This window comes from Vanrija albida (genome assembly GCF_041260175.1).
Source record: "Vanrija albida strain AlHP1 chromosome Unknown contig_3, whole genome shotgun sequence".
Classification (NCBI taxonomy): Eukaryota; Fungi; Basidiomycota; class Tremellomycetes; order Trichosporonales; family Trichosporonaceae; genus Vanrija; species Vanrija albida.
In genome coordinates this window covers 2907100-2928768 of record NW_027191422.1, presented here as the reverse complement: position 1 = coordinate 2928768, position 21669 = coordinate 2907100, and the positions used below count along the sequence as shown (strand labels likewise).

Sequence of the window (21669 nt, the reverse complement as noted above, 5' to 3'; positions counted from 1 at the left end):
ACGCCGCAAATCCTGCATAGCGTACGCGCCGGCATAGGGGCCGCATCGCGTATCGCATTATACTTTTGGGCCATGGATTATTCATACATTGTAGTCTAGCATGCTATCACTGTCGCTGTTGTGTGCGGTCGGCGCTAGTGCAGCGTCGAGGCGAGCCTGAGCTCGGCCTTGCTCTTCTCCTCTGCAATCCAGTGCTCGATCGTGTCGGGGTCGCGGGGGACGAAGCGGAGCTTGAAGCGCTTGGGGACCGAGGCCAGGCCGTACGGGTTGTGCGTCGCGGTGACGGGGTCGATGTCGTACTCGCCCTCTGGCTCCAGCTTGAAGAAGTACACGAGCTTCGTGAAGGCGGCGTACATCTCCTTGTTGGCCAGATGGCTGCCAGCGCACATGCGGCGGCCCACGCCGAACGAGTAGTGCGTCGCGTGCCCGCCCTCCTCCGTCTCCTGGAGGAACCGCTCGGGCCGGAAGACCCCGGGCTCGGGGTATCGCCTCTCGTCGTGATGCACGGCCCAAGCGTTGAGGAACACGGTAGTCCCCGAGGGGATGGTGACGCCGTTATACTCTACCTCGCCGAGCGTCTCGCGCGGGAGGCTGAGCTTGAGGACGGAGAACCACCTCAGCACCTCGCGGTACAGCGCCGTGATGTAGTCGACGTCCTCGACGTGCGTGTCCGGCACCGCGCCGGCGTACTTGTCCTCGATGTGGGCGTAGGCCGCCTCCCACACCTCGGGCATGGTGGCCAGCTTGCCGACGCCCCAGATCATCGTGTTGCCGAGCGTGTCGAGGCCTGCGGCTACCATGGAGAGGCAGATCGAGCTCAGCTCGCGGGGCGTGAGGGGCACGCCGTCCTTGAGAATGCTGCCGGTGATGCAGGGGCTGTCGGTGCCGGCCTCGATGCGCGCGCGCAGGTCGGCGAGTAGCTTGGCCATGTAGGCGTCTCGCCGGGCACGTAGGTCGGCGAGTGAGCCGGCCGACTTGTCGGGCCAGAGGGACTGGAGCGCGCGCAGCAACGGCACGTAGTTCGCCCAGCTGGCCACCGTGCTCCGCACGTCGGAGACCGCGGCCTCGACCTCGATGATTTCCTGGAGCAGCGCGTCGCTGACCTCGTCGAGCCGGCAGCCGTAGTTTACGCTCAGGCTGGTGTTGAGCGCAAAACGGCTCATGTAGTCGTGCGGTGCGAGGGCGAGCTCCCCACCCCGCCCGTGGACGTACAGGTCCTCGACGAGGGCGAGCACCTCGCGGTCCACGATCGGCGTGTACCGCTCCACGTTGAGCCTGTTGAGCGCGGTGGCGGCGGCCTTGCGCCGGCGCTTACAGCTCTCGTCCCAGGGCGACGTGCCGATCGTGGTGCCGGCCGAAGACGCGAGCACTTGGTGGAAGTTGTGGAACGTCGGGCGGGAGATGAACGCGCCGCCCTTGTCTGAGAGGAGCTCCTTCGAGGCCGCGGCCGTGTTGATGACGACGACCTCGCGCTCGCCCATGCGCAGCTTGAAGACGGGCCCGTAGTGCCTCGACCAAGAGGTGAGGGTCAGCGCCGCGTGCCGCCCCAGCTGGGGGAGGTTGCCGAGTACCGGCCAGGGCGCCGGGCCGGGGAGGTGGACGCGGCCCCGGGCGTAGGTTGCGTACTGGTACACCGCGAGGCTGAGGAGCACGGCGGCGAGCGCGAGCTGGACGTGCATCGAGGACAGGTCGAGCGCGCCGAGCTGGAGGGGGAGTGTGGACGACATTGCGTTGGGTTGGGCTTGGCTTGGTGGTGGGCACGGCGGCTTGCGGCTCGCCCACCTCGTCTGATTTATGCCGCCCACCTGGATCCAGCTTGCCCTCGCCACTCGTCGGCAGTGGCCTCCGCGCTCGTCATGTGAGCGGCGAGGAAGTGGAATGTGCTTGCTGCTGTGGGGTAAGTGGGGTGAGTGAGCGACGCAGCTCTGCCCGGGGCAACCAAGCGCGTCTGCGATGCAGACAGACGCACGACACTTCCGACAACAACAAGTGACGAGAATGAATGATGTGGTGGATGGGATGGCGCATCTCGCGCCGCCGCGCGGCCAAACCAAGGATGTTGCCGTCGCCACTTGTCGTCGGGTATACCCTTCCCACCGGCCACACACCTTCCGCATCGTTCACATGATATGAATAGAGCTGCGATGAGCCCGACGACTGACTACTAACTACCGCATCACTCACAATGTCGCCAGCCCCAGCCCCAGCCCCACCCGACGCGAACGGCGCAAAGACCAAGCTGCAGTACCTCCACGGCTTCGGCAACCACTTCGAGTCCGAAGCCGTGCCCGGCACGCTCCCGGCCCTCGGCAACAACCCGCAGCGCGCCGCGCACGGGCTGTACACCGAGTGTCTGAGCGGCACGGCCTTCACCGCGCCGCGGCACCGCAACCAGCGCTCGTGGCTGTACCGCGTGGGTTGCTCCGCCGGCCCCCCACTGACGCCAGCTCCGCCCGTCGGCAAACCACCGCCCGTACGGCCCGTACGCGACGCCCAACCCCCGCCTGCTGTCCTCGTTCCACGCCTTCTCGCCCGACATCGAGGCCACGCCGCAGCAGCTGCGGTGGAACCCGCTCGAGGTTGAGGGCGCCGGGAACCACGACTTCGTCGACTCGCTCACGACGCTCGGGGGCGCGGGCGACCCGCAGCTCAAGAACGGGCTCGCCATCCACTTTTACAACTTTGCCCGGGATATGGTCAACAAGGCGTTCTACTCGAGCGATGGGGACATGCTGATCGGTGAGTGCGAGCGGGCGTCAGCCCGCGAGCCAGGCGTGGCACTGGGCCATGCTGAGACCCCACCACCACGAGGACACACTCACACCCCCCAGTGCCCGTCCACGGCGACCTCCTCCTCACCACCGAGTTTGGCAAGCTGCACGTCCCGCCCCTCCACATCGCCGTCGTACAGCGCGGGCTCAAGTTCTCCGTCTCCTACGTCAACCGCGACGCGCCCTCGGCGCGCGGCTACATCCTCGAAACCTTCAAGGGCCACTTTGAGCTCCCCGAGCTCGGGCCCATCGGCTCCAACGGCCTCGCCAACGCCAAGGATTTCGAGTCCCCCGTCGCGTGGTACGAGGACCCTGCCACGCCTGCCACCTACACCGTCGTCAACAAGTTTGTCGGCCGCCTGTACCAGTACGAGCAGGACCACTCGCCGTACGACGTCGTCGCGTGGTCGGGCAACTACGTGCCGTACCGGTACGACCTGGAGAAGTTCAACGTGATCGGGACGGTGACGTACGACCACCCCGACCCCTCGATCTACACGGTGCTCACGTGTCCCTCCGACACGCCGGGCACGGCCGTCGCCGACTTTGTCATCTTTGCGCCGCGCTGGCTCGTGGCCGAGAAGACGTTCCGCCCGCCGTGGTACCACCGCAACGTGATGAGCGAGTTTATGGGCCTCATTTGTGGGAGCTACGACGCCAAGGCTGAGGGGTTCCTGCCGGCGGGCGCGAGCCTGCACAACATGTGCACTGCGCACGGGCCGGATGCCGAGACGTTTAACAAGGCGAGCGCGGCGGATCTGGCCCCGCACAAGGTCGGCGAGGGGAGCATGGCGTTTATGTTCGAGTCGGCGTACCAGATCTTGACGACGAAGTGGGCGATTCAGTGAGTAGGAAGCAAGCCCGGGCGCAGCCCGGGCGTAGCAGGGGGAGTTGGACATGACAGGTGGCTACCATCAGCCGAGTGGCGACCTGTCCTCCACCGCCCGACCCCCCACCCACGCCACTGACACACCCAGGGACAGCGGCAAGGTGCAAAAGGACTACTGGAAGGCGTGGCAGGGGTGCGAGCGCGTGTCCGACCTCCCGCAGCAGCAGTAGGGCGGCGGCAGGGGGCAGGATGGCCCGACGAGACGGAGATAGGCAGAAACAAGCAATGTATCGTGGCTGTGGCGTGGCGCTGGCTTGGCGGGGGCGGTGGCGGCTGGGTTGCTGCAGAGGGGGCAGCTCTCAATCTCGACAGAGTGCCGCCGACACGATACCGGGTCCACCAAGTCAGATGTATCAGCGAGTCGTGCGGCCGGGTTCACCAACGATCAGATCAGATCGGAGGAGGGGCGACACCGGGCACGTCGTGCGCGATTGCGCGATAGCCCGCCGCCGGCCGGGGTGACCAAGCCCGACGTTGTCGATGCCGTTAAGCCAGTCGGGGCGACCAAGCAGTGTCGAGGTGGTTGACCGCCCTCGAGGCCACCGCCCGGCGCGACCATGCGTAACTTTCCGTGTCGGCAAGCACAGGCGGGAGGGCGATAAGTGCCGCGGAGTCGAGCCGGCGCGACCAAGTGCAAAGAGTTTGGCGGCGCCAGCACCAGCCCACCTATGTCGGCACGCCCACCGCACTTGAACAGACAAGACATCGTGCGCGAAGGATGGTGATGGCCAAGCCGGCACGACCATGTCGCGCGCATCCTTTGCCCTGGCGAGATAACCTACATCATTATCGGCGGCGCATCTCAATCTCGGCCGGCCGGTCGTCTCAATCAGGATCTCGGACCATGGGCCGGTGGGTAAACCGCCACAGTGGGTTTACCCATCGTGCCATGTTCCGTGTCGGCGGTCGACCGACGTCGGCGCTCCTCTGCTGATGCAGTTGGTTTGACCGCGGCGTGCACTTCTCACGCATGATACGACGAGCAGCGACGCAGGGACGGGAATGCATGGAATGTGCTGCGCGAGTTAATAACGGCGTCCCGAACGTTCTAACCTACTCCACTCCCAATCAACACCCCCCCCTCCCCCCACACCCCCCCCCTCCCCCCCCCCAACGATGGCGCCAGAATCCCTCACCCTCTACACCTACTTCCGCTCCAGCGCCTCCGCGCGCGTCCGCACCGTCCTCGCGCTCCACGCCGTCCCGTACACCCAAGCCCACGTGCACCTCGTGAACGGGGAGCAGCGCTCGGCGGCGTATACAGCGCTCAACCCGTCCAAGACGGTGCCGACGCTCGTCATCTCCCGGCCCGGAGAGCGCGACCTCGTTCTGAGTCAGTGCATCGCGATCATGGAGTACTTGGACGAAGTTTACGGGCCCGAGTCGCCAACGGGCCGCCTGCTCCCGGAGGACGTGGAGGCGCGCGCCGGGGTCCGCGCCATTGTCGACCTCGTCGTGGGCGACCTCTTTCCCATGCTCACTATGGGCATACTCGGCCGCGTGAAGAAGTTTGGCGTTGTCCCGGAGGAGTGGGCGAAGGAGTGCTGCGAGGCCATACTCCCCGCGCTTGAGGGGATGCTGAGCCGGACTAGTAAGGGGGGCCGGTACGCGTACGGCGACAGCGTTACGATGGCCGACGCCGCGCTCGTGCCCCAGATCTACACTGTGCTCCGGTATGTTACAGCCAGACTCGGGGGGCTCGCGGCTCGCGGCTCGCTGACGCTCGCCCAGCTTCTACCCCGACATTTCCGCCTTCCCCACCGTCAAGGCGGTGTTCGAGCACTGCGCCGCGCTCCCCGCGTTCGTGGCGGCAGACTGGCGCCACCAGCCCGACACGCCATACGAGTTTAGGGCAAAGTAGCCACGGGTGATGTATTGCCTCGGCTCAGCTCTGCTGCTCGTCACCCACTCAGCCAACACTAAGATACAGTTGAACTACTGGCTACAGTGGCGCCTACGCCCCCGCCCACGCCGGCAGCACCGTCCCCTCGCACTCGCCAAAGCCGATACTATACCCCTCGCCCTTGGCCACGCCCGTGATCCGCACACTGTCCCCGTCCCGCAGCCACGTCATGTCCTTGCGCCCCTCGTTCAGCTCGAACGGCTCGCGGCCCAGGCGCGACCGCTCGAGCAGCGACCCCAGGGCGCCGTCGTTCGGCGCATCGCTGTTCCCCGGAGCCGACAGCGTGCCGCTGCCCATCATGTCAGACGGGCGCAGGTTGCACCCCGTCGCCGAGTGGTGCGCAATCATCTGAGCAAACGTATAGTACGTGTGCTGCATCGACGACGTCGAGACGTGCGAGTAGGCCTCCGACTCGGCAGCTGGTGGGTCAGTTTGCACCTCCTAGTCCACCCACTCTTGATCTCGAGATGCAGCGGGACGGCATAGTTGTAGCCCTCCGGGTCGTCGAGGTACGGCAGGAGCGCCGGGTCGTGCTCGTACTGCTTGACCTTGAACGGCTCGAGGGCCGCAGGGGTTACAATCCACGGCGCGATCGTGGTGCAGAAGTTTTTGCTAAGGAATGGGCCTGGGGTGTGAGTAGGTAGACGATCGGGGGTCTATACCTACCTAAGGGAACATACTCCCACGTCTGGATGTCCCGCGCAGACCAGTCGTTCATGAGCACCATGCCGAAGATGTGCTTGCGGCCTGGGCGGGCGTGAGGCGCTGGCCGAGCTTGGTGGGCGCTCCGCCATAGATCTGGTGGGTTAGACGACGAGTCAACTAATCGAACCCACGAAGGCCGTCTCCAACTCGTAGTCGAGCTTGCGGCACGGCGCAAAGATGGGCTGCTTGTCGGTCGGCTTGTCCAGAATCTGACCAGTGGGGCGGTGGAAGGGCGTGCCGCTCACAACAATGGACCTGGTATCAGCGTTGCACAGCACTGGCTCACTCACGACGCACGGCCGTGGTACCCAACAGGCAGGTGCTTCCAGTTCGGCTGGAGTGCGTTCGCCGGCCCGCGGATCAGCACTCCAGCGTTGAAGGCATGCTCGTAGCTCGCATAGAAGTCGGTGTAGTCGCCAATGTTGATAGGGAGGTGCAGGTGGGTGGACGCGGCGGTGCGGGGCACAAGGACGGCGTCCGCGTTGGCCTTGAGGGGCGACGACGGGGACAGAATCGAAGTGAGGAAGGCGCGGAACGCGGCCCAGTCCTCGGGCTCAAGGGCAACAAACGCGTCGAGGTTTGCCTAGCTGTCAGCGACATGCACCCAACGTGGCCTAGCTCACGGTCTGGAAGATGGACGCCTTCACGGGCGACTTGGCCCAGTGCTCCGTCTGAGACAACGCCGCCAAGTCAAGGATAAAATCGCCGATGGCAACACCCGGCCTAGTCGCCGGCTGCGTGTCGGTTGAGAATACTCCGTACGGGAGGTTTTGAATCGGGAACGGGTGGTCGGAGGGGTACTGCACGAACGACATGATGATCTGGGAGGAGGGGATGTTAGCATTCTGGCATGCACCGACAGTGACTATAAGAGCAGTCTGGGACTCACCAAGGCGAGAACCAAAATGGGCCGGCTCAACCAAGACGGTGGCCGGGGGAACCAACTTGGTTGCTTGCTCCCCGGTGTATTCATTCCTCACCCGTGGGCCACAAGTTCCCTGTAATCCCCCCTGTTCCTCCTAATCAACCCCCAATCACAGCTCTAAACGCGCTGAGTAATACCGACAACTACCCCGCTTACGCGACGTCGGGGAAGCACTGCTGCCAGAGCTGGATGTCGTCACCGGCCGACGGCATCGATGCCCAAAGCATCATCCACCCGTTGAGATCCAGTGCGGGGGTTAGGCTCGGAAGCTGCAGGTTGGGGTCCCCAGTGAGGCTGAAGTTCGCTTGTTGCCCGCTGCCAGGCTGAGTTGGGTCAAACTGCGGCGGGGCAGCCGAAATCGACGCTCTTGGTGACGACGAAGGGTTTTGACCCGGGAAGAAGGGGGCAAGGGTGTTCTGGTTGCTTTGCTGGCCGTCGGAGTTGCCCTCGGCCTGAGTCAGGAGACCTGCGTTGCGGCCAATGGCGGCTAGCTTGCTGAGAATCTCAATGTGCCGCCCCGCGCTCGTCCACTGTCTTGCGATGTGGTCGAGCCAGCGGATGCACTGGTCCAGCCTGCGCATTGACTCGGTCCGCGCCGACTGCGAGACGTGCTCGTTGACGGGCGTATGAGCGGCCAACCCGGCATGCACCGTGCCCGCTTGGAAGACGAGGTACGACCATGACGACGAGTACTTGCGGACACGAAAGGTACGCTCGTACGACTCCATGATGGTGCAAATGGCGGTTGCCGCTAGCCTCGAGGCGTCGACGCCTTTCGGCACTCTGTAAGATGCCATGGGGTCGTTTACAAAGCGCGACGACGGGGATTGGTCACGACCGCTGTTGCCGCCAGGCGCGCCGGTAGCCGTGTTACCGCCGGAAGGGCTGTCGATGTCGAGGTAGGGCACCTGAGGGCGATGCAGCAGCAGCATGCAGAGGTAGTACCATCCGCGCACGGTGAGCGGGTGCTGGCCTACGTTCCAATGCGCGCTGGGGTCGTCATCCGACCACTGGAGGTGGGTCGGGAGCCCACGGCGCCACTTCCACAGCTCGGCGTCGATGTGCAGGACCGCGTCCTCGTAGCCCTCTATTGGGCTGCCCTCCATACGCGCGCGGCGCGTGCTCGGACGGTAGATGTGGTCGAGGATGAGCTCGAGGATGGACATGACGTCGCACCACGAGTTGAACGACGATAGCGAGTGTGACTTCATGCAGACCATGGCGTCGACACTCCGTGGGTCCAGGAGGTGTCTGCCGGGGCCCGCAAGCCACAGGTCTAGCTCGTCTCTTTCCATGACGCTAGGCTGTGGCGCGTCCATGTCGACTAGCCGGAGGCATGGGGCGCGCTGGGCAACAGCCGACACGATCTTGTCGACAATGAAACAGCTCCAGACGGTACGGGACCGCTCGTGCTCCTCTCTCCCTTGGGGGCGATTGCGCATCGACGGTGGGGACGGTCGTGGGGTGGTCGTGTTGAGCCCCTGGTCTATCGCCATGCGGCAGGCGAAACCGCTCATCTGGTAGGCGAGAGATGTTCGGCCGAAGCCAAGGTCGACGAGCGCGACGAGCACGAGGCTCTGGACGTCCTCAATCGTCGGCGCGTACTCGCGCGCGTTGATCGTTGTCAGGATGCGCTGGCGCACGCTTTCGAGCAGGATGTTGCAGGCCTGCGCCATCGAGTTGCCCGCGGCGCGTGACTTGCCGACCGACGACAGGAAGCGCTCCTTGCCGAGGTGGGTATCCGAATTCGCCGCCGAGAGGGAGAGCACCGCGTCGAACAGCAGCGGCGACTGGGTCTCGAGCGCGCGGAGCGACGGCAGGGCAGGGACGTACAGGATCGGCCAGTGGGGGTGGATAAACGACTCGTAGACGAGGAGCAGGTCGTCTATGACGTCGGACGACATGCCCGCCTGGGTCGCGTACGACTGCATGACGCTGTCGCGTCGTGGAGTCTCGAGACGCGGCGACGAGGCGAACACGGAGGGCGTGTGCGAGGGCGGGTGCCTTGATGTAGACGCCGGCGTGTCTGGCAGCGGTGGGGGCATGAGGTTGAGGTCCATGTGCGCGGGAGGGTTAGTGGCCGCGGCTGCATCTGCGAGATCCAGTAGGATCGAATCTCCCACGGCGCTGCTCGTGTTGGCGTTGGCGTTGGCGTTGGAGTTTGCGCCGCCGGCGGGAGGAGGGGGCTGCTGTTGAGGGTCCGAAGTGTCTGCCGCGGCTAATCGGTCCTCGTGAACGAGGCTAGGCCGGTGGTGGTGCGAGTGTGTTTGTGGTGCTGCCGCTCCGGGCTGGTGCGGCTGTTGCTGTTGCGGCTGCTGCTGCTGTGGCTGCGGCTGCGGCTGCTGCGGCTGGTGGTGCTGGTGGTGCTGGTGCGCGTGGATCGGGTGGTGCTGTTGGTGGTGTTGCGGTGGGTGGTAGACTTGGTGGTGGTGCTGGTGGTGGCCGTGTTGTTGTTGCTGCGGCGCGTGTGATAACGACGACAATGAGCGCGGTGCGGTCGCCGAGAGCTTTACGAGCCCGCTCGTAGCCTCGGCTTCGAGCCGTATTTTACGGTTACGGTGCCCACCGCGCGCTGGCGAGCCCTTTGGCGGACCGCGCTTCTTGCTGGGAGCATAGGTGCACTCGTCGCCCGCCGCGTCCGACAGCCTGAGGCAATGGCCACAGGGGTAGGCGCCGTCGCATTTAATCTTCTTGCGGTTGCATGCTACGCAGGCCTTTCGTATGCGCGGGGTGAGTGATGGGTCTGCCGCTGTGCCGAACAGGAGCGTCCGGTCTGGCGACATTGTCGACGAGCGAGGTGGTCGAGGAGTGAGTGAGATGGGAAAGAGGAAACAAAGTTGAGTAGGCGAGCAGACTTGGTTGATACGCTCGCTCGCTCGCCGCCGCCTTCCCTCCGCCCGCCCCCCCTGGCCCGGCCAAACTCGACGGTGTAGGAATAGCTCGACTTGCCTGCATGCATCCCATCCCACCTGTCTCTGTCTCGGGTTCCTTGCATTCTTTTCTAACTCATCTACATTAGCGATCACCCGCAAGTCACAAGCCGCACGCCGCATGCCTCACGCCGCACGCATTGTGCATGCATACACGTCCGAACAAGGAGCGCGACACGGCTGCGGCAACGTCACGGTCGAGCGAAAATCATGTCAAATCAATTGGAGGGGTGAGTGGGTTTCGACGTCGGCGGCGTCGAGCGGGAAGGAGCAAGCGAGCAACCGACGCAGCGTGGGGTGCGTGGATCTACTGACCCAGCCGGCGACGAGCCGAAGAGTACCTCGCCTACAAGGACCACTAAACACACCAGAGCCGCGCGTGGTGCCGCAAGCCTGGCACCAGCCAGCGCCAGCAGCGATATCCGGGCTTCTCGGGGGCCTTAAAGGTTTAGCTGGCTGACTGCCCGACTGGCTGACTGCCTGACTTCCCCGCCTGCCCTTCGCTTGCACCCCCGCCGCGCCGCCGCCGCCGCCGCGGCGGGCGGTATTAATAACGTGTCCAGGTGTCCAGGGGTCACTAACCTTTCTTATTCAATCACTGCTCCGCTAACGTCACTAGCGCAGACGCCACACAACGGGCGGAACCCTTACAAGTGACTCTGCCTGCATGCCTTGCTCCTCCTACTGCTACTCGCTGCCCTCGGCCTCCTCCCCCTCGTCCTCCCCCTCCCCCGCACACGTATCCGCCTGAAGGGCAAAGTAGCGTACCTCGATCCGCGGATGACGGCGTAGCTTGCGCAGGAGATCTCGCCACGCCTCTGGCCACCCTGCGCGCCTGCCGGCCTCTATGACGACCCAGTTTCCCATCATGTTGCAGAAGAGGTCGTCCTTGGCCACGAGCGTCTTTGCCACGGCCATGAGCGTCTCGAGGCGCTCGGGCGTGCTCTTGCGCCCCTTGATCACCTGGCCGACGCTGGCCGACAGGCCCGCGTGCATGCCAGAGAACGGCCCGGCGCGGTCGGCAAACAGCAAGAGGTGCTCGACGATCATCTCGGCCGGCCATTCGAGGTTGATGGTGGACAGCAACATGTTGGCCGCGTCAAAGAAGAGCTCGGGGTGCGTCGCGAGCGTGTCGGACAGGGCGCGAATGACACTGTGGTGGTACCGGTCGTCGTCGGTCAGATCCTCGTCGTACCTCTCGACAAAGTACTTTACGCGGCGGTACGCCGGCCGGTCGGCGTCCTCTCCCGCATCAGGTCCTTGCGGGGCGTCGACGAGCGTCTTAACCGTGGCGCACGCGACGGCCACGGTCGCGTCGTCGGTGGCCGCGTACGCGAGCTTGTCGACGGCCGCCTTCCACAGCGCGGCGTCCTCAATGTCGAGGTTTGCGATGATGCGCGAGAGCCCGGGGATGATGTCGGCCGAGTATGGAATCCACGGGTCGATGTTCTCGACGGCGGCGCGGGCGAGGTCGTCGTCGTCGTGCTCGAGCAGCGGGACGAGGTACTTGACGTACCGCTCCCGCACCGACTGTGGCATGCGCCACGGCTTGACGTCGACGAGGAGGCGCAGCATGGCCGTGCCGTGCTTGTCGATGGCAGCGTCGATAAAGTGCCACGTATCCTCGACGGTGAGGAGGTGACGCACTGCGAGCTTGACGGCCACGCGCCACGCCCACTTGCTGTCCCTCTGGGAGGCGACGCTCGCAAACCGTGCCAGCATGGTCATGGCTGCCCCGACAGGGCACCGGAACGCGGCCATGCGCGCAGCGTCAGCCCTCGTCAACCTCGGGATGCTGGCGTCGGCCATGACGGTGTAGAGGTCGTCCGAGAGCTTTGGCGAACGAACCCGCAGAGACGAGCGCCACGCCGTGCTCATCACAGTGCGCGCGAACGGCGGCACCTGGAGGTTCTGGAACATGCCCTCGGGTGTCTGCTCGGGGTTGCCCACCATCGCGCGGAGGGAAATGTGCACCGCAACGGCGTCGATATCACAGCTCTTGATAACGTCGATCCCGCCGTGCAGGAAGGCGAGGGTAGATATGGCCACCATCTTGTCCACTGCCGTGGTGTCGCCCGGGCCGGGGTCATCCCACGTCGTGGGCTGGCGGAGGCGCGCGGCGAGCATGTCGCGCAGGACGATGTGCTGCTCGACGGTGAGGCGATGCGCCGTCTGGCGCCACGGGAAAATGTACGCCTCCTCATTTGGCGCGTTGAACACGCCGACAGGCACACTCTTGGTGAGGAAGGGTGTGACGAGGTCTGTCCGGGCATCAAAGAGACGCGCCGCGACGACACCGAGCCTCGGCGACGAGGGGTGCGCCGCGAGCACCTCTGCGACGCGGGCGTCGCGCGTCGCAGAGTCGGCGAGGTAGTACCCTATTGCGCGCTCGAGCTCCTCTGCCCCGATCGGCGAGTCCAAGACCTGGGGGTTGTGAATCGCCGCCTGGAGCTCGGCCTGGAGCGGCGCCAGGCGGGCGGCCTTGGGCCCGAGCGCGCGGCAGACGGCGAGGAGCGTGTTGAACTGCGGTCGCTCCTGGTCGAACACGGGCTTGAAGGCGGCGTACACGGCGTGTTCTTCCCCCTTGCGCACGTTGAACAGGCCCCAAACCACCTTGACCGGGTTGGAGGGCGAGAAAAACGCCAGCATCCTCGGGAACAACTTGTTCCACCACGCGACGTGTACCGCCGACGAGGGGTGCGTGTTCATGATGCTCATCACGAGCTGGGCGTAGGTGCGGGGCACGAGGTCCCGGTGCTCCGGGCCCCAGGGGACGAGGAACTGGCCGATGACCCTCTCGAGGTGTGGCAGCGCGTCTGCGGCGAACAGGCGCGCCGGGACGCGGGCGACAATCTCATGGAAGCGGGGGTGCAGCTCCTCGTCCGTCTCGTGCCCTATTTGCTTGGAGAGCTCAGCCAGCGCGTCCGTGAGCGCTGCCTCGTCGCCCGCGCGCGCCGCACCCCCAAACAGCGTGCGCCACGCCGCGAGCCGCTGGGCGTCGGTGCCATACCCCGCCGCGTCGAGCATGCGCCCGCGCGCCTGCCGCGGCGGGAGGAGGGCGCACCACGCCGCCTGGAGCGCGAACCCGTCGTTTATCCACTCCATGTCCTTGAGAGCGGTGAGCGCCAGCGCGTGGCTGTTGGAGCGGTGCAGCAGCTCTGCGAGGCGGAGGTGCGTCACCTTCCCCAGGAGCTGGGCAGCGACGACCAGCCTGCGGTGGGGCGGGAGCGCGCCGAAGAGCTCCTCGACGTCGGGCGCCACCCACGCAGCGTAGCGTGCCAACACGTCGTCGCTCACGCCCTCCATCCACCTGCGCCTCGCGTTGCGCGTCGTCGCCAGCTCCACCCCGCGCATGGCGAGCCGCGCCACCCGGTCAGGCTCGTACCGCACGAGCTGGGGCACCCGCTCGAGGAGCACCTGGGGGAACGGGCTCGGCGCGCCCTCAGCGTCCACGACGTACCCCCACTGGTCGGCCCACGCGCACATGCGCGGCACGAGGCCCGGCGCGTACTTTGCCAGCGCGGCGATCGTGCGCTTGTGCGCATCCCACCAGCGCTCGGCGCGGCCGCCCGGCGCGCCGGCCGCCCGCGCGAGGTCGGCCTCGAGGGCGGCGACCAGCTCCTCGGGGTGCCGCCTCGCCAGGCGCTTTGGGTGGCGGAGGGCGTGGAGGAGCTCGGGGAGGTGGGTTGCCACGACGGGCGCCGAGGCGAACGAGAGCACGCGCTCCGCCGCGTCCGGGTCCCGCCCTGGTCCCCTGTAGTCCATGCACCCTGCCACGAGCGAGTCGACGAGGGACACCCTCCCCCCGAGGGAGTCGAGCATGCGCCGCCTCACCGCGAGCGGGGCGGACGCCTGCCCCGTCGGCGAGAGGACGTCAGTGAAGGCCGCGTCGTCGATCGCGTCCCCCAGCCTCTGGGCCGAGCGGAGGGCCCACGCCTGGATAACGGGGTCGCCGTTGCCCACATGGGCGCGCGTCCACGCGACCAGCCCGGCGGCGGTCGCGAGCCCGGCTGCCAGCCCTCGGGCGTAGAAGTTGTCGAGGGCCTCGAGCGCCGAGACGAGGTTGGCCGCGTATACCTGCTGCCCCTGCGCCGCCAGGGCGCGCCCGATGCGCTGGACGCTCCCCCAGCGCTGGCACGAGGGCAGGGGGTTGAGCACGTGGAAGAGCGCGTCGAGCGTCCACTGCGCTGCGTCGTGGGGCGCGTGCGGCGGCCCGACGAGGAGCGGGACTCGCGGGCTCTGACCGGGGAAGCCGGCCGGGGGAGGGGGTGGGGGCGGGCCGGCGTTGGGAGGTGGGGGTGCGGCGAAGGTGAAGGCGCCGTGGGGTGGTGGGGCGCCGACGCCGACGCCGTTCGGCGGCGCAGGCGGTCTCAGGTTGAAGGTCATTGTCGTGGGGAGAGAGTGCATGCTGCGGACGCGGCCACCTTATGAAGCGTGCACTCGGTTACTTGGCCGTGTTGCACGTCGCGGCATCGCGGGCATGACTGCCCACTGCCCGTCTCCGTCTCGCCGTCTCGGCGCCCCCGCCAGGCCGTCGCACTACGCGCTCAAGGCAGTGCAGTGCCGCTCGCAACTCGAGCATGCTCCAGCCCCACCAGTGCTCGCGACTCGCCAACATCTAGTATGCATGTAGCATTGTGATATCGTACAACAAGTCGTCCGAGTCGTCCAGACCAGCCTCCACCGCGGCCTCATGAAACGCGCCGTGACGTAGGGGGCATTCCCCCACCCCCCTCCGCGCCTACCGCTTCCCCCCGGTCCCCCCGCTGGCCGCCGACACCCCACGCGACAGCGGCGGCGCGCTCGCGAGGCGCGGGGTACGCTCGCGCCGCGCACTCCGCCCACGGTGAGGCGACGCGCTCGGCGTGCGGACCACCTCGAGCTCGGGGCTGCCCTCGCCCTCTGCCCACGCGCTGAGCGGCGACGAGCGCACCCTCGCCAGCTGGGTCTCGCGCGATAACGCCCGCGAGAGGTCCCGGAACCCGAAGCCGCTCCCCTGCTCGGCGGCCATCTGCACGTCGTCCTCGTAGCGCTCTTCGTCCTTCCCGTCTGGAGTCGCCACGAACAGGCGCTTGCCGTGCAGCCAGTAGGTGGGGTACCTGCGCCGTCCGACGTTCTGCGGGGTCAGCGGGAGGGAGACTCGGCACACGACGCGACCCACGTTGATGAACAGCGCCCAGCCGGTCATGAGCAGCGCAGAGATGAGCACGAGGTAGATGTACCGCCACGACAGCTCGACCGCGTCCTCGTTGACCGCTGCGATGAGGGCTGTTGCGCCGCCGCTAGCGGGGTTAGCACCGAACAGGCCGCCTCGGGTCGACTTACGGCGGATGCACCGTGCCCGTAATCTGCATAGCCAGCAGCGACAGCGCCATGCACATCGCGCCGTTGAGCCACACGACGTGCCGCAGCGCGCCCGTCTCAGCCGTCAGCGTCAAGTGGTAGCCCGTCGCATGGCGGAAGAGGCGCGTGACCCCGACGCTGAGCACGGCCGAGATGATGTGCCCGCCCAGTACGTGGCGGGGCTGTGCGAGCGGGGAGTCGCTCGTGCCGTACACGAGCACGGCGGTCGCGCCGAAGCTCGCGATGATGAGGGGCACGCCGCGGTCCGGAAACGCCGTCGCGTTGACGATTTCCACGAGCGCGATGCCTACAAACGAGCCGAGGAAGGAGAGGAGCCACACCTCGTGCGCTGGGGAGAGGGCTCCCAGCCAGCTGAACGGGGGGAACTGGAGCGGCAGGGACGGGACGTCGGCGCCGGACGCGTCGAGCTCGCGGTAGCCTAGGAAGCGGCGGAGCTGGGGCGGGAGCAGGGTGCGCAGGTCGCGCTCGAAGCTGAGGAGCGGGGTGAGCGTCGCGTCTGAGGAGGGCGGGGTGGGCTGTGTCGCTGGTGGGGGGAGGGCCTCTTCCTTTGTGGTCGCTCGTCGACTTCGACTTGGCCAGGCGACCATGATGCAAGCAGAGATACGGTGCAAAAGACAGTCGCATAGCTCGCTCGTTGATGCCTGTGGGAGCTAGCTGCATGCATCACATGCCAGCCATGCACGCGGCCGCTCTCACGGCGACGTTGGTGTTTGATGGGGGGCGACTTGGTGCGCGAGGGGAATCTCCGATGGTCGGATAATCACGACGACGACGCAGGTCGGGTCGAGGTCCGTCTCGGCGTCGCGTCGTCGCAGCACTGACGCCAGAGCATGCATCCAAGGCGTGTTGGCGTTGGTCAGCATGCTTGGCGGCGTGCAGTGGAGGCGTTGCCGCCGACGGACGGCGATGGCGACGGCGATGGCAAGCCGGCGGCGGGGTATCAATCGCCTCGAGCCGCCGGGCCCCGCAAGACACTCCGACATCAACCCGACATGTCCCTCCCGCCCATCGCCTATCCCCGCCCACCGGCCCCAAGCACGCCGCAGCGGCATCCGGAGCCGCTAGCACCGACCGCGCAGAGATCACCGATACGCCGACACGCCGAGGATGTCGGAGAGTCGCAGCGCTAGCACCTCCTCGTGCTTCCCCGCGCCGCAATGCGCCAAGCCGCAAGCCACCCCCAGACTGACCTTGCTCTCAAAGCCGATCGGCCATTCACCCACTCTGACGGCGGCGGAATGCACCAGCAGCAGGCTGCTCGTCGCCGCGCCGCGCGGCGCACTTGCAGTCCGCTAGTCCTCACGGCCGACAACGGCCCACGCGCCGCCGACGATCCCGTCCAACTCGGTGCGCTTGGTGCGGAATGGGCGGGCTCCGGCGCCACTGGCACGCACGGCCCGCGAACCGGTAGCGCTGGGGAGGTGGGCAGCGCCATGAGCGAGTGACCATCGCGGGGCAGCGGAATGCGGCGTGCACTCTGGCGTGCCGAGGTGCCGAGGAACAAGCTAGGCGGGGCTGCGTGCCGTGCTCGGCACTCCACTCGCGGTCCCGCCGACGCTACTGCTAGAGACTGTCATGGCTGGAGGATCACCTGTGCGTGCGTGCAAGAGTGGCACAACGTGGCTGCTCGTCTTCGCTCTTCTCCGTGTCCTCCCTGTCGTCATTGCCACTGAATACACACTGCACAGCTGACGCACATACACTTGACTTCACACTGTGTGCTCTTCATCGTCATGCTACTCCACTCATGGATTGTATGTCGTCTGCACTCCAACTCGGCGTTCGCTTGGCCGGGCGTCAACCCCGTTGTCGTCGGGAACACGCCCCCACCGCTCCCACCCCCTACTCGTCCTCAGCGGCCTCCGCCTCGGCCTCCACAAGCGCCACCCTCTTGTCCAGCTCAACCACCTCGGCCTCGACCTTGTCCTCGAGCGCCTTGATGCGCCCCTCGGCCTTGTCGACGGCACCCTTCACCTCGGCGCGGAGCATCTCGAGCTTGCTGTACGCCTGGCTCGCCTTCCAGTCGGTCGTGATCATCTGCTGGTCGACCGCGAGCGAGTGCGACTCGAGCGCCGCGACGTGCTGGCGGATGCTCATGAGCTCGTGGTTGACGATTGCGACCGAGGCCTGCGTCGCGCCCGCGACGGGCAGCGGCGCGGTCAGGCGCTTCTCGAACACGACGAGCTGGTTCTTGATCGCGCCGACCTCGGTGTGCAGCGGGATAAGGCTGGCCAAGTTGCTCTCGACCACGGCGGAGCGGTACTCGCTCACGCCGACGCGGTTCTTGGTGTTGACCAGCTCGTGCTGCAGCCCCGCGAGCTCGTTGCTGCCGTTGCTGCGCGACGCCTTGGTGTCGAACTTGAACGTGCTCAGGTCGGCGTACAGCACCTGCTGCGAGCGCTGCAGGGCCTTGATCTCCTCCGAGAGGTGGCTGATCGCCTCTGCTCTGTCAGTTGGGGCGCTCGCCACTGACTCACTGTTCTGGCTGTTGATAAGGGTGAGAAGCTGGCCCACGTCGGGCGCGGGTGCCGCCGGAGCCGGAGCCGAGTTGCACAGGGCATAATAGCCGACGAGCATGCCGTGTGGGCACAGGACGTAGGTGTTCTGACCAGCACCCTGGGCAAGTCCGGTGTGTGCCGCCGAGGGTGGGTACGTCGCGGCCTGCTGCGGGTACGTGGGCGGCGCTTCGTCGGGCCAGTTGAAGTTGCCGGGCGGGCGGGCTGGCTGCGCGTTCTGGGTGGCGGGCTGGGCGTTGGCGGCTGTCGCGGGGCCGAGAGCATCGACGGTGGGGCTCGCGTTGTCGGTGTGCGTGCCCGGCGTCGGCGGCGAGAATGCGGCGCCGGCAGCCTGGCTCGCTCTGGCTCTGTCGCTGCCGGGTCTCGGCGCGCCCATGGCCCCCGTGGCGATCCAGAGCGCGTAGTCGCCGTTCGTGACGTCGTCGTCGACTTGGTGCTGCGACATGATAGTTGGTGGCGGGTTGGTGGATGTGGGAAGACAGGGGCATCTTAAGTATGTCTGTCCGGGGCGAGCGGACAGGCGAGCCGTCGACGCGAGCAGGCGAGGCGAGCAGCCGCCGACTGGTCAGTGCGGGGGCGGGGATGCCACAAACAACACACAACACACTGTCTGCATTCATCATATCTACGGAATCACCGGACTCGGCCCGCATTTCACCTGGTCATGCGGCCCTCGCGGCGCGCGTCTTCGTACGCCCTATCAGCCTCAGCCTGCTGTGCGGCAGCCTGCGCCGCAGCGACGAGCGGGTGGTTCAACGGCCCCTCGACGGGCCCGTCAGTGTCTTCGATGTCGGGGCTGCCGGGCTCGGTGGCGAGCATCGCCGCGGCGTCTGGGTCCTCGATGGGGGCGCCGGTTCCGTTAGGGACGTGTGCGGCGTCCCCGTTGGGGACGGCTTGGCCGTTGGCGACGCCATTCGCCATGGGAATCGGCACAACGCCGGCCACGAGCTGTCCGAACGGCGCCGGAGCGTCGGCAGGCTGGTCCTCGCCGTTAACGGGCTGCGCTTGGTCATTGGCAGCTGCGTTGTGATGGACGAGGAGGAGGAGCGCGTTGTTGGTGTTGTTCACTTCCTCAACCGCCACGACTCGCGCGTTGACAGTGTTGAAGCGCTGGTTGACAAAGTTGAAGCGCTCGTTGACAGTGTTGAAGCGCCCGTGGACAATGTCGAACAGTCCGTTGACAATGTTGAGGCGCCCGTTGATAATGTTGAGGCGCTCGTCCACAGCGTTCAGGCGCCGGTCCACACGCGCTTGGAACGCTGCAAACCCAGCCATCACATCGAGCACGCTGGGGACTGTTTGTTAGATACAACGTGGGGCTCGACTCACCCTGAGGACCGTATGGGACCGGCTCATCGGCGGCTTGAACTGCAGCGGCCACCATTGCAGCGGGCAAAGCTGCAGCGGGGACAGCAGCGGCGGGGACCGGGGCGGCGCCTTCCACCCCCGCTCCGGCGAGGACAGCTGCTAGGAGGTTAGCTCGTCCCCCTCGGAATCACTTACGCGCTGCGACCGCGGCAGGGACGAGCGGAGCAGCAGGGGGTGCGCGCTTGCGAGGGGCGGCTGGACGGGGTGCCGAGCCTGCGCGCGCGGCAGGCGTCGTGGCCTTCTTGATCTTGGGCTTCACGTCCGCGGCATGCGTCTTGGTCTTCTTGATGTTGGGCTTCACGTCGGCGCCGGCGTCGGGCGCGCGCGAGCGCTTGCGCTGGTTGGTGGCGGACTGCGCGGCCTGCGCAGCAGTCGCGGCGGAGTTGGTGTACCTGTCCACCTGGCTAGTCGTGCGGCCAGAGCGGCGTGGCTGCGCGGCGGCGGGCGGAGGGGGGTTGGCGGCGGCAGACAGAGCGGGGTAGGCGGCGGCAGGCGGAGCGGGGTTGGCCATGGCAGGCTGAGCGGGGTTGGCGATGGCGGGCGGAACGGGGTTGGCGACAGCCGGTGGAGGGGAGTTGGCGACTGGGTTGGCAGGGACGTTGGGGGCTGGGGAAGCGCTGGCAGAAGCTGGCAGGTCTGCGCCGGCGTCGTCGAGCGAAGTGTCGACCTCCTGTGCGTCGTCACTAGAAGGGTTGGCTTGCTGCGCGAGCTCGGCGTCGTTGTCGAGGGCGGGCGCGTTGGGAGGGGCTGGCTGGGGGCTGGACATTGCTCTCTGTCAACTTGTGGGGAGTAGGGATGAGGGCGAAGACGTGCACCGACTGTTCATCTTAAACGGTCGCGAGAGAGCGTCCTGTTGGCGAGAACAAGGGGCCGGCCATGAGTGGTGCGGGAGTCGCGAGCGAACAAGGCTCGGTGGTTGTCACTGCGCGTATCGTTGATCGGCGGGACAATGAGCTGCAGACGGGAGGGCACGTTTGATTGTCGCTGTGGGTGCGTGTCGGTGGCTGCTGTTGTCGACAAAGGAGGTGCGTGCTGGTGCGAGTGCGAAGATCACTCCGCCACTTTCAGTTGGCGGCTTGTGGCGAACAATGTTCGGCCTGCTCGCCCTCACGCACAACGGCCGATTCATCGAGAAGCACTACAACAATATGGACTATGGACAATGGGACAGATAGGGAACCTGAGTACATCGCGCCATGCAAGCAGCCGGCAGGTGCGGCCACCGCGCCAGCCGCCCGTGGCAGGGCCACCGGCGACGGCGAGCGCCGGCGCGTGGTCACCACGCCGAGATCACACGCCGCCACCGTCCCCCAGCAGATCCTCCACCCCACTCGAAGCACAGTCGCTCCCCTCCTCACTCTGCAGAGCGTTCAACCTGCGCCTCAGCTCGTTGACGTCGTTGTCAACCAGCTGGAGCCACGTCCGTGTCGCGCGCAGCGTGGCTTCGATGCCACTGATGAACGTTACGATGCCGTTGAACTTGGCATCGAGGGCAGCGACAGCAGCTGCACACTGGAAGTGGTCGGCTACAGTGCGACCACGCGGGCCCCGGATCCCCTGTGGGCCCTGTGGTCCGGCTGGGCCCGCGCCTCCGGCGGCGCCCCGGGGACCGACAGCACCGGCCGGGCCAACGGCACCGGGGGGACCAGGCGGACCAGGCGCACCCTCGGGGCCGGGTGGACCAGTTGGCCCGGAAGGACTGGGGGAGCGATCACCTCCACTGCGCGTCTCGGGGGCAAGACGAGTCCTGGAAGCAGAGCGAGTGGCACATCGCCTGACGCCGGTCATAGCAGCAGCGGGTGGAGGGTTGCGCCTGCGCTTCCCTGGGCCGTAGTCTGCCGCGTTGTGGTCTGCGGCTGGGAGGTTGGACTTGCGGCCCGCGGCGTTGCGCTGCGCCGTGTCGATTGCGGCAATCCTGCGTGAGGGAGGCATACTGGGTGAGGAGGGGATGGGTGGGTGGTTGGGAGTGTCCGATTGGTATGCTCGGGCGAGATGATAGAGGGCGGGGGTAAGGGGATTGTTGGGAAGATTCACTGGTACCGGGCCGCCTTATGTAGATGCGTCACACTGGCCATCATATCTGCCTGGTGCTCGAGGTGTGCTCAGTTCGGGGGGATTGAAGGTGGGCGGTGGTGTGGCGCCGCCACCGGTTTGTGGCATCACTTTTTTCGTTTTCTTTTGTCGACAACACTGTCTGGAATCAGAGAACAGAAATAAGAGAATTCATGCCAATACTAAATAGGGAAGCTGTGATAGAGAATGGAAAACTTGTGCTGGGGTATGGCGTATCTGGGTATG

The 21669-nt window shown here is 66.4% G+C and overlaps 10 protein-coding genes across 10 annotated transcripts; 2 read left to right on the top strand and 8 right to left on the bottom strand.

Moving 5' to 3' along the window:
* Window positions 1-134: 134 nt before the first annotated feature.
* On the bottom strand, window positions 135-1727 carry Q8F55_004460 (uncharacterized protein; the record flags this gene model as incomplete). The annotated part of the gene is made up of 1 exon (XM_069352975.1): window positions 135-1727. The coding sequence occupies one exon, from the start codon at window positions 1725-1727 to the stop codon at window positions 135-137; it is 1593 nt and encodes a 530-aa protein (XP_069210393.1).
* A 458-nt stretch (window positions 1728-2185) lies between these two features.
* Q8F55_004459 (uncharacterized protein) lies at window positions 2186-3830 on the top strand (the record flags this gene model as incomplete). The annotated part of the gene is made up of 4 exons (XM_069352974.1): window positions 2186-2413; window positions 2448-2739; window positions 2832-3615; window positions 3749-3830. The coding sequence occupies 4 exons, from the start codon at window positions 2186-2188 to the stop codon at window positions 3828-3830; spliced, it is 1386 nt and encodes a 461-aa protein (XP_069210392.1).
* Window positions 3831-4776: 946 nt separating this feature from the next.
* Window positions 4777-5521, top strand: Q8F55_004458 (uncharacterized protein; the record flags this gene model as incomplete). Its single annotated transcript, XM_069352973.1, has 2 exons — window positions 4777-5333; window positions 5392-5521. The coding sequence occupies 2 exons, from the start codon at window positions 4777-4779 to the stop codon at window positions 5519-5521; spliced, it is 687 nt and encodes a 228-aa protein (XP_069210391.1).
* Window positions 5522-5614: 93 nt separating this feature from the next.
* Q8F55_004457 (uncharacterized protein) lies at window positions 5615-7241 on the bottom strand (the record flags this gene model as incomplete). The annotated part of the gene is made up of 7 exons (XM_069352972.1): window positions 5615-5982; window positions 6018-6188; window positions 6230-6310; window positions 6396-6523; window positions 6559-6851; window positions 6892-7089; window positions 7158-7241. The coding sequence occupies 7 exons, from the start codon at window positions 7239-7241 to the stop codon at window positions 5615-5617; spliced, it is 1323 nt and encodes a 440-aa protein (XP_069210390.1).
* A 104-nt stretch (window positions 7242-7345) lies between these two features.
* On the bottom strand, window positions 7346-9976 carry Q8F55_004456 (uncharacterized protein; the record flags this gene model as incomplete). Its single annotated transcript, XM_069352971.1, has 1 exon — window positions 7346-9976. The coding sequence occupies one exon, from the start codon at window positions 9974-9976 to the stop codon at window positions 7346-7348; it is 2631 nt and encodes an 876-aa protein (XP_069210389.1).
* An 834-nt stretch (window positions 9977-10810) lies between these two features.
* Window positions 10811-14509, bottom strand: Q8F55_004455 (uncharacterized protein; the record flags this gene model as incomplete). Its single annotated transcript, XM_069352970.1, has 1 exon — window positions 10811-14509. One exon carries the CDS (start codon window positions 14507-14509, stop codon window positions 10811-10813), a length of 3699 nt encoding a protein of 1232 aa, XP_069210388.1.
* A 355-nt stretch (window positions 14510-14864) lies between these two features.
* Q8F55_004454 (uncharacterized protein) lies at window positions 14865-16074 on the bottom strand (the record flags this gene model as incomplete). Its single annotated transcript, XM_069352969.1, has 3 exons — window positions 14865-15239; window positions 15285-15405; window positions 15449-16074. The coding sequence occupies 3 exons, from the start codon at window positions 16072-16074 to the stop codon at window positions 14865-14867; spliced, it is 1122 nt and encodes a 373-aa protein (XP_069210387.1).
* Window positions 16075-17329: 1255 nt separating this feature from the next.
* Q8F55_004453 (uncharacterized protein) lies at window positions 17330-18448 on the bottom strand (the record flags this gene model as incomplete). The annotated part of the gene is made up of 2 exons (XM_069352968.1): window positions 17330-17928; window positions 17965-18448. 2 exons carry the CDS (start codon window positions 18446-18448, stop codon window positions 17330-17332), a joined length of 1083 nt encoding a protein of 360 aa, XP_069210386.1.
* A 209-nt stretch (window positions 18449-18657) lies between these two features.
* Window positions 18658-20137, bottom strand: Q8F55_004452 (uncharacterized protein; the record flags this gene model as incomplete). Its single annotated transcript, XM_069352967.1, has 3 exons — window positions 18658-19298; window positions 19333-19467; window positions 19507-20137. 3 exons carry the CDS (start codon window positions 20135-20137, stop codon window positions 18658-18660), a joined length of 1407 nt encoding a protein of 468 aa, XP_069210385.1.
* A 524-nt stretch (window positions 20138-20661) lies between these two features.
* Window positions 20662-21303, bottom strand: Q8F55_004451 (uncharacterized protein; the record flags this gene model as incomplete). The annotated part of the gene is made up of 1 exon (XM_069352966.1): window positions 20662-21303. The coding sequence occupies one exon, from the start codon at window positions 21301-21303 to the stop codon at window positions 20662-20664; it is 642 nt and encodes a 213-aa protein (XP_069210384.1).
* Between the last annotated feature and the right edge of the window lie 366 nt (window positions 21304-21669).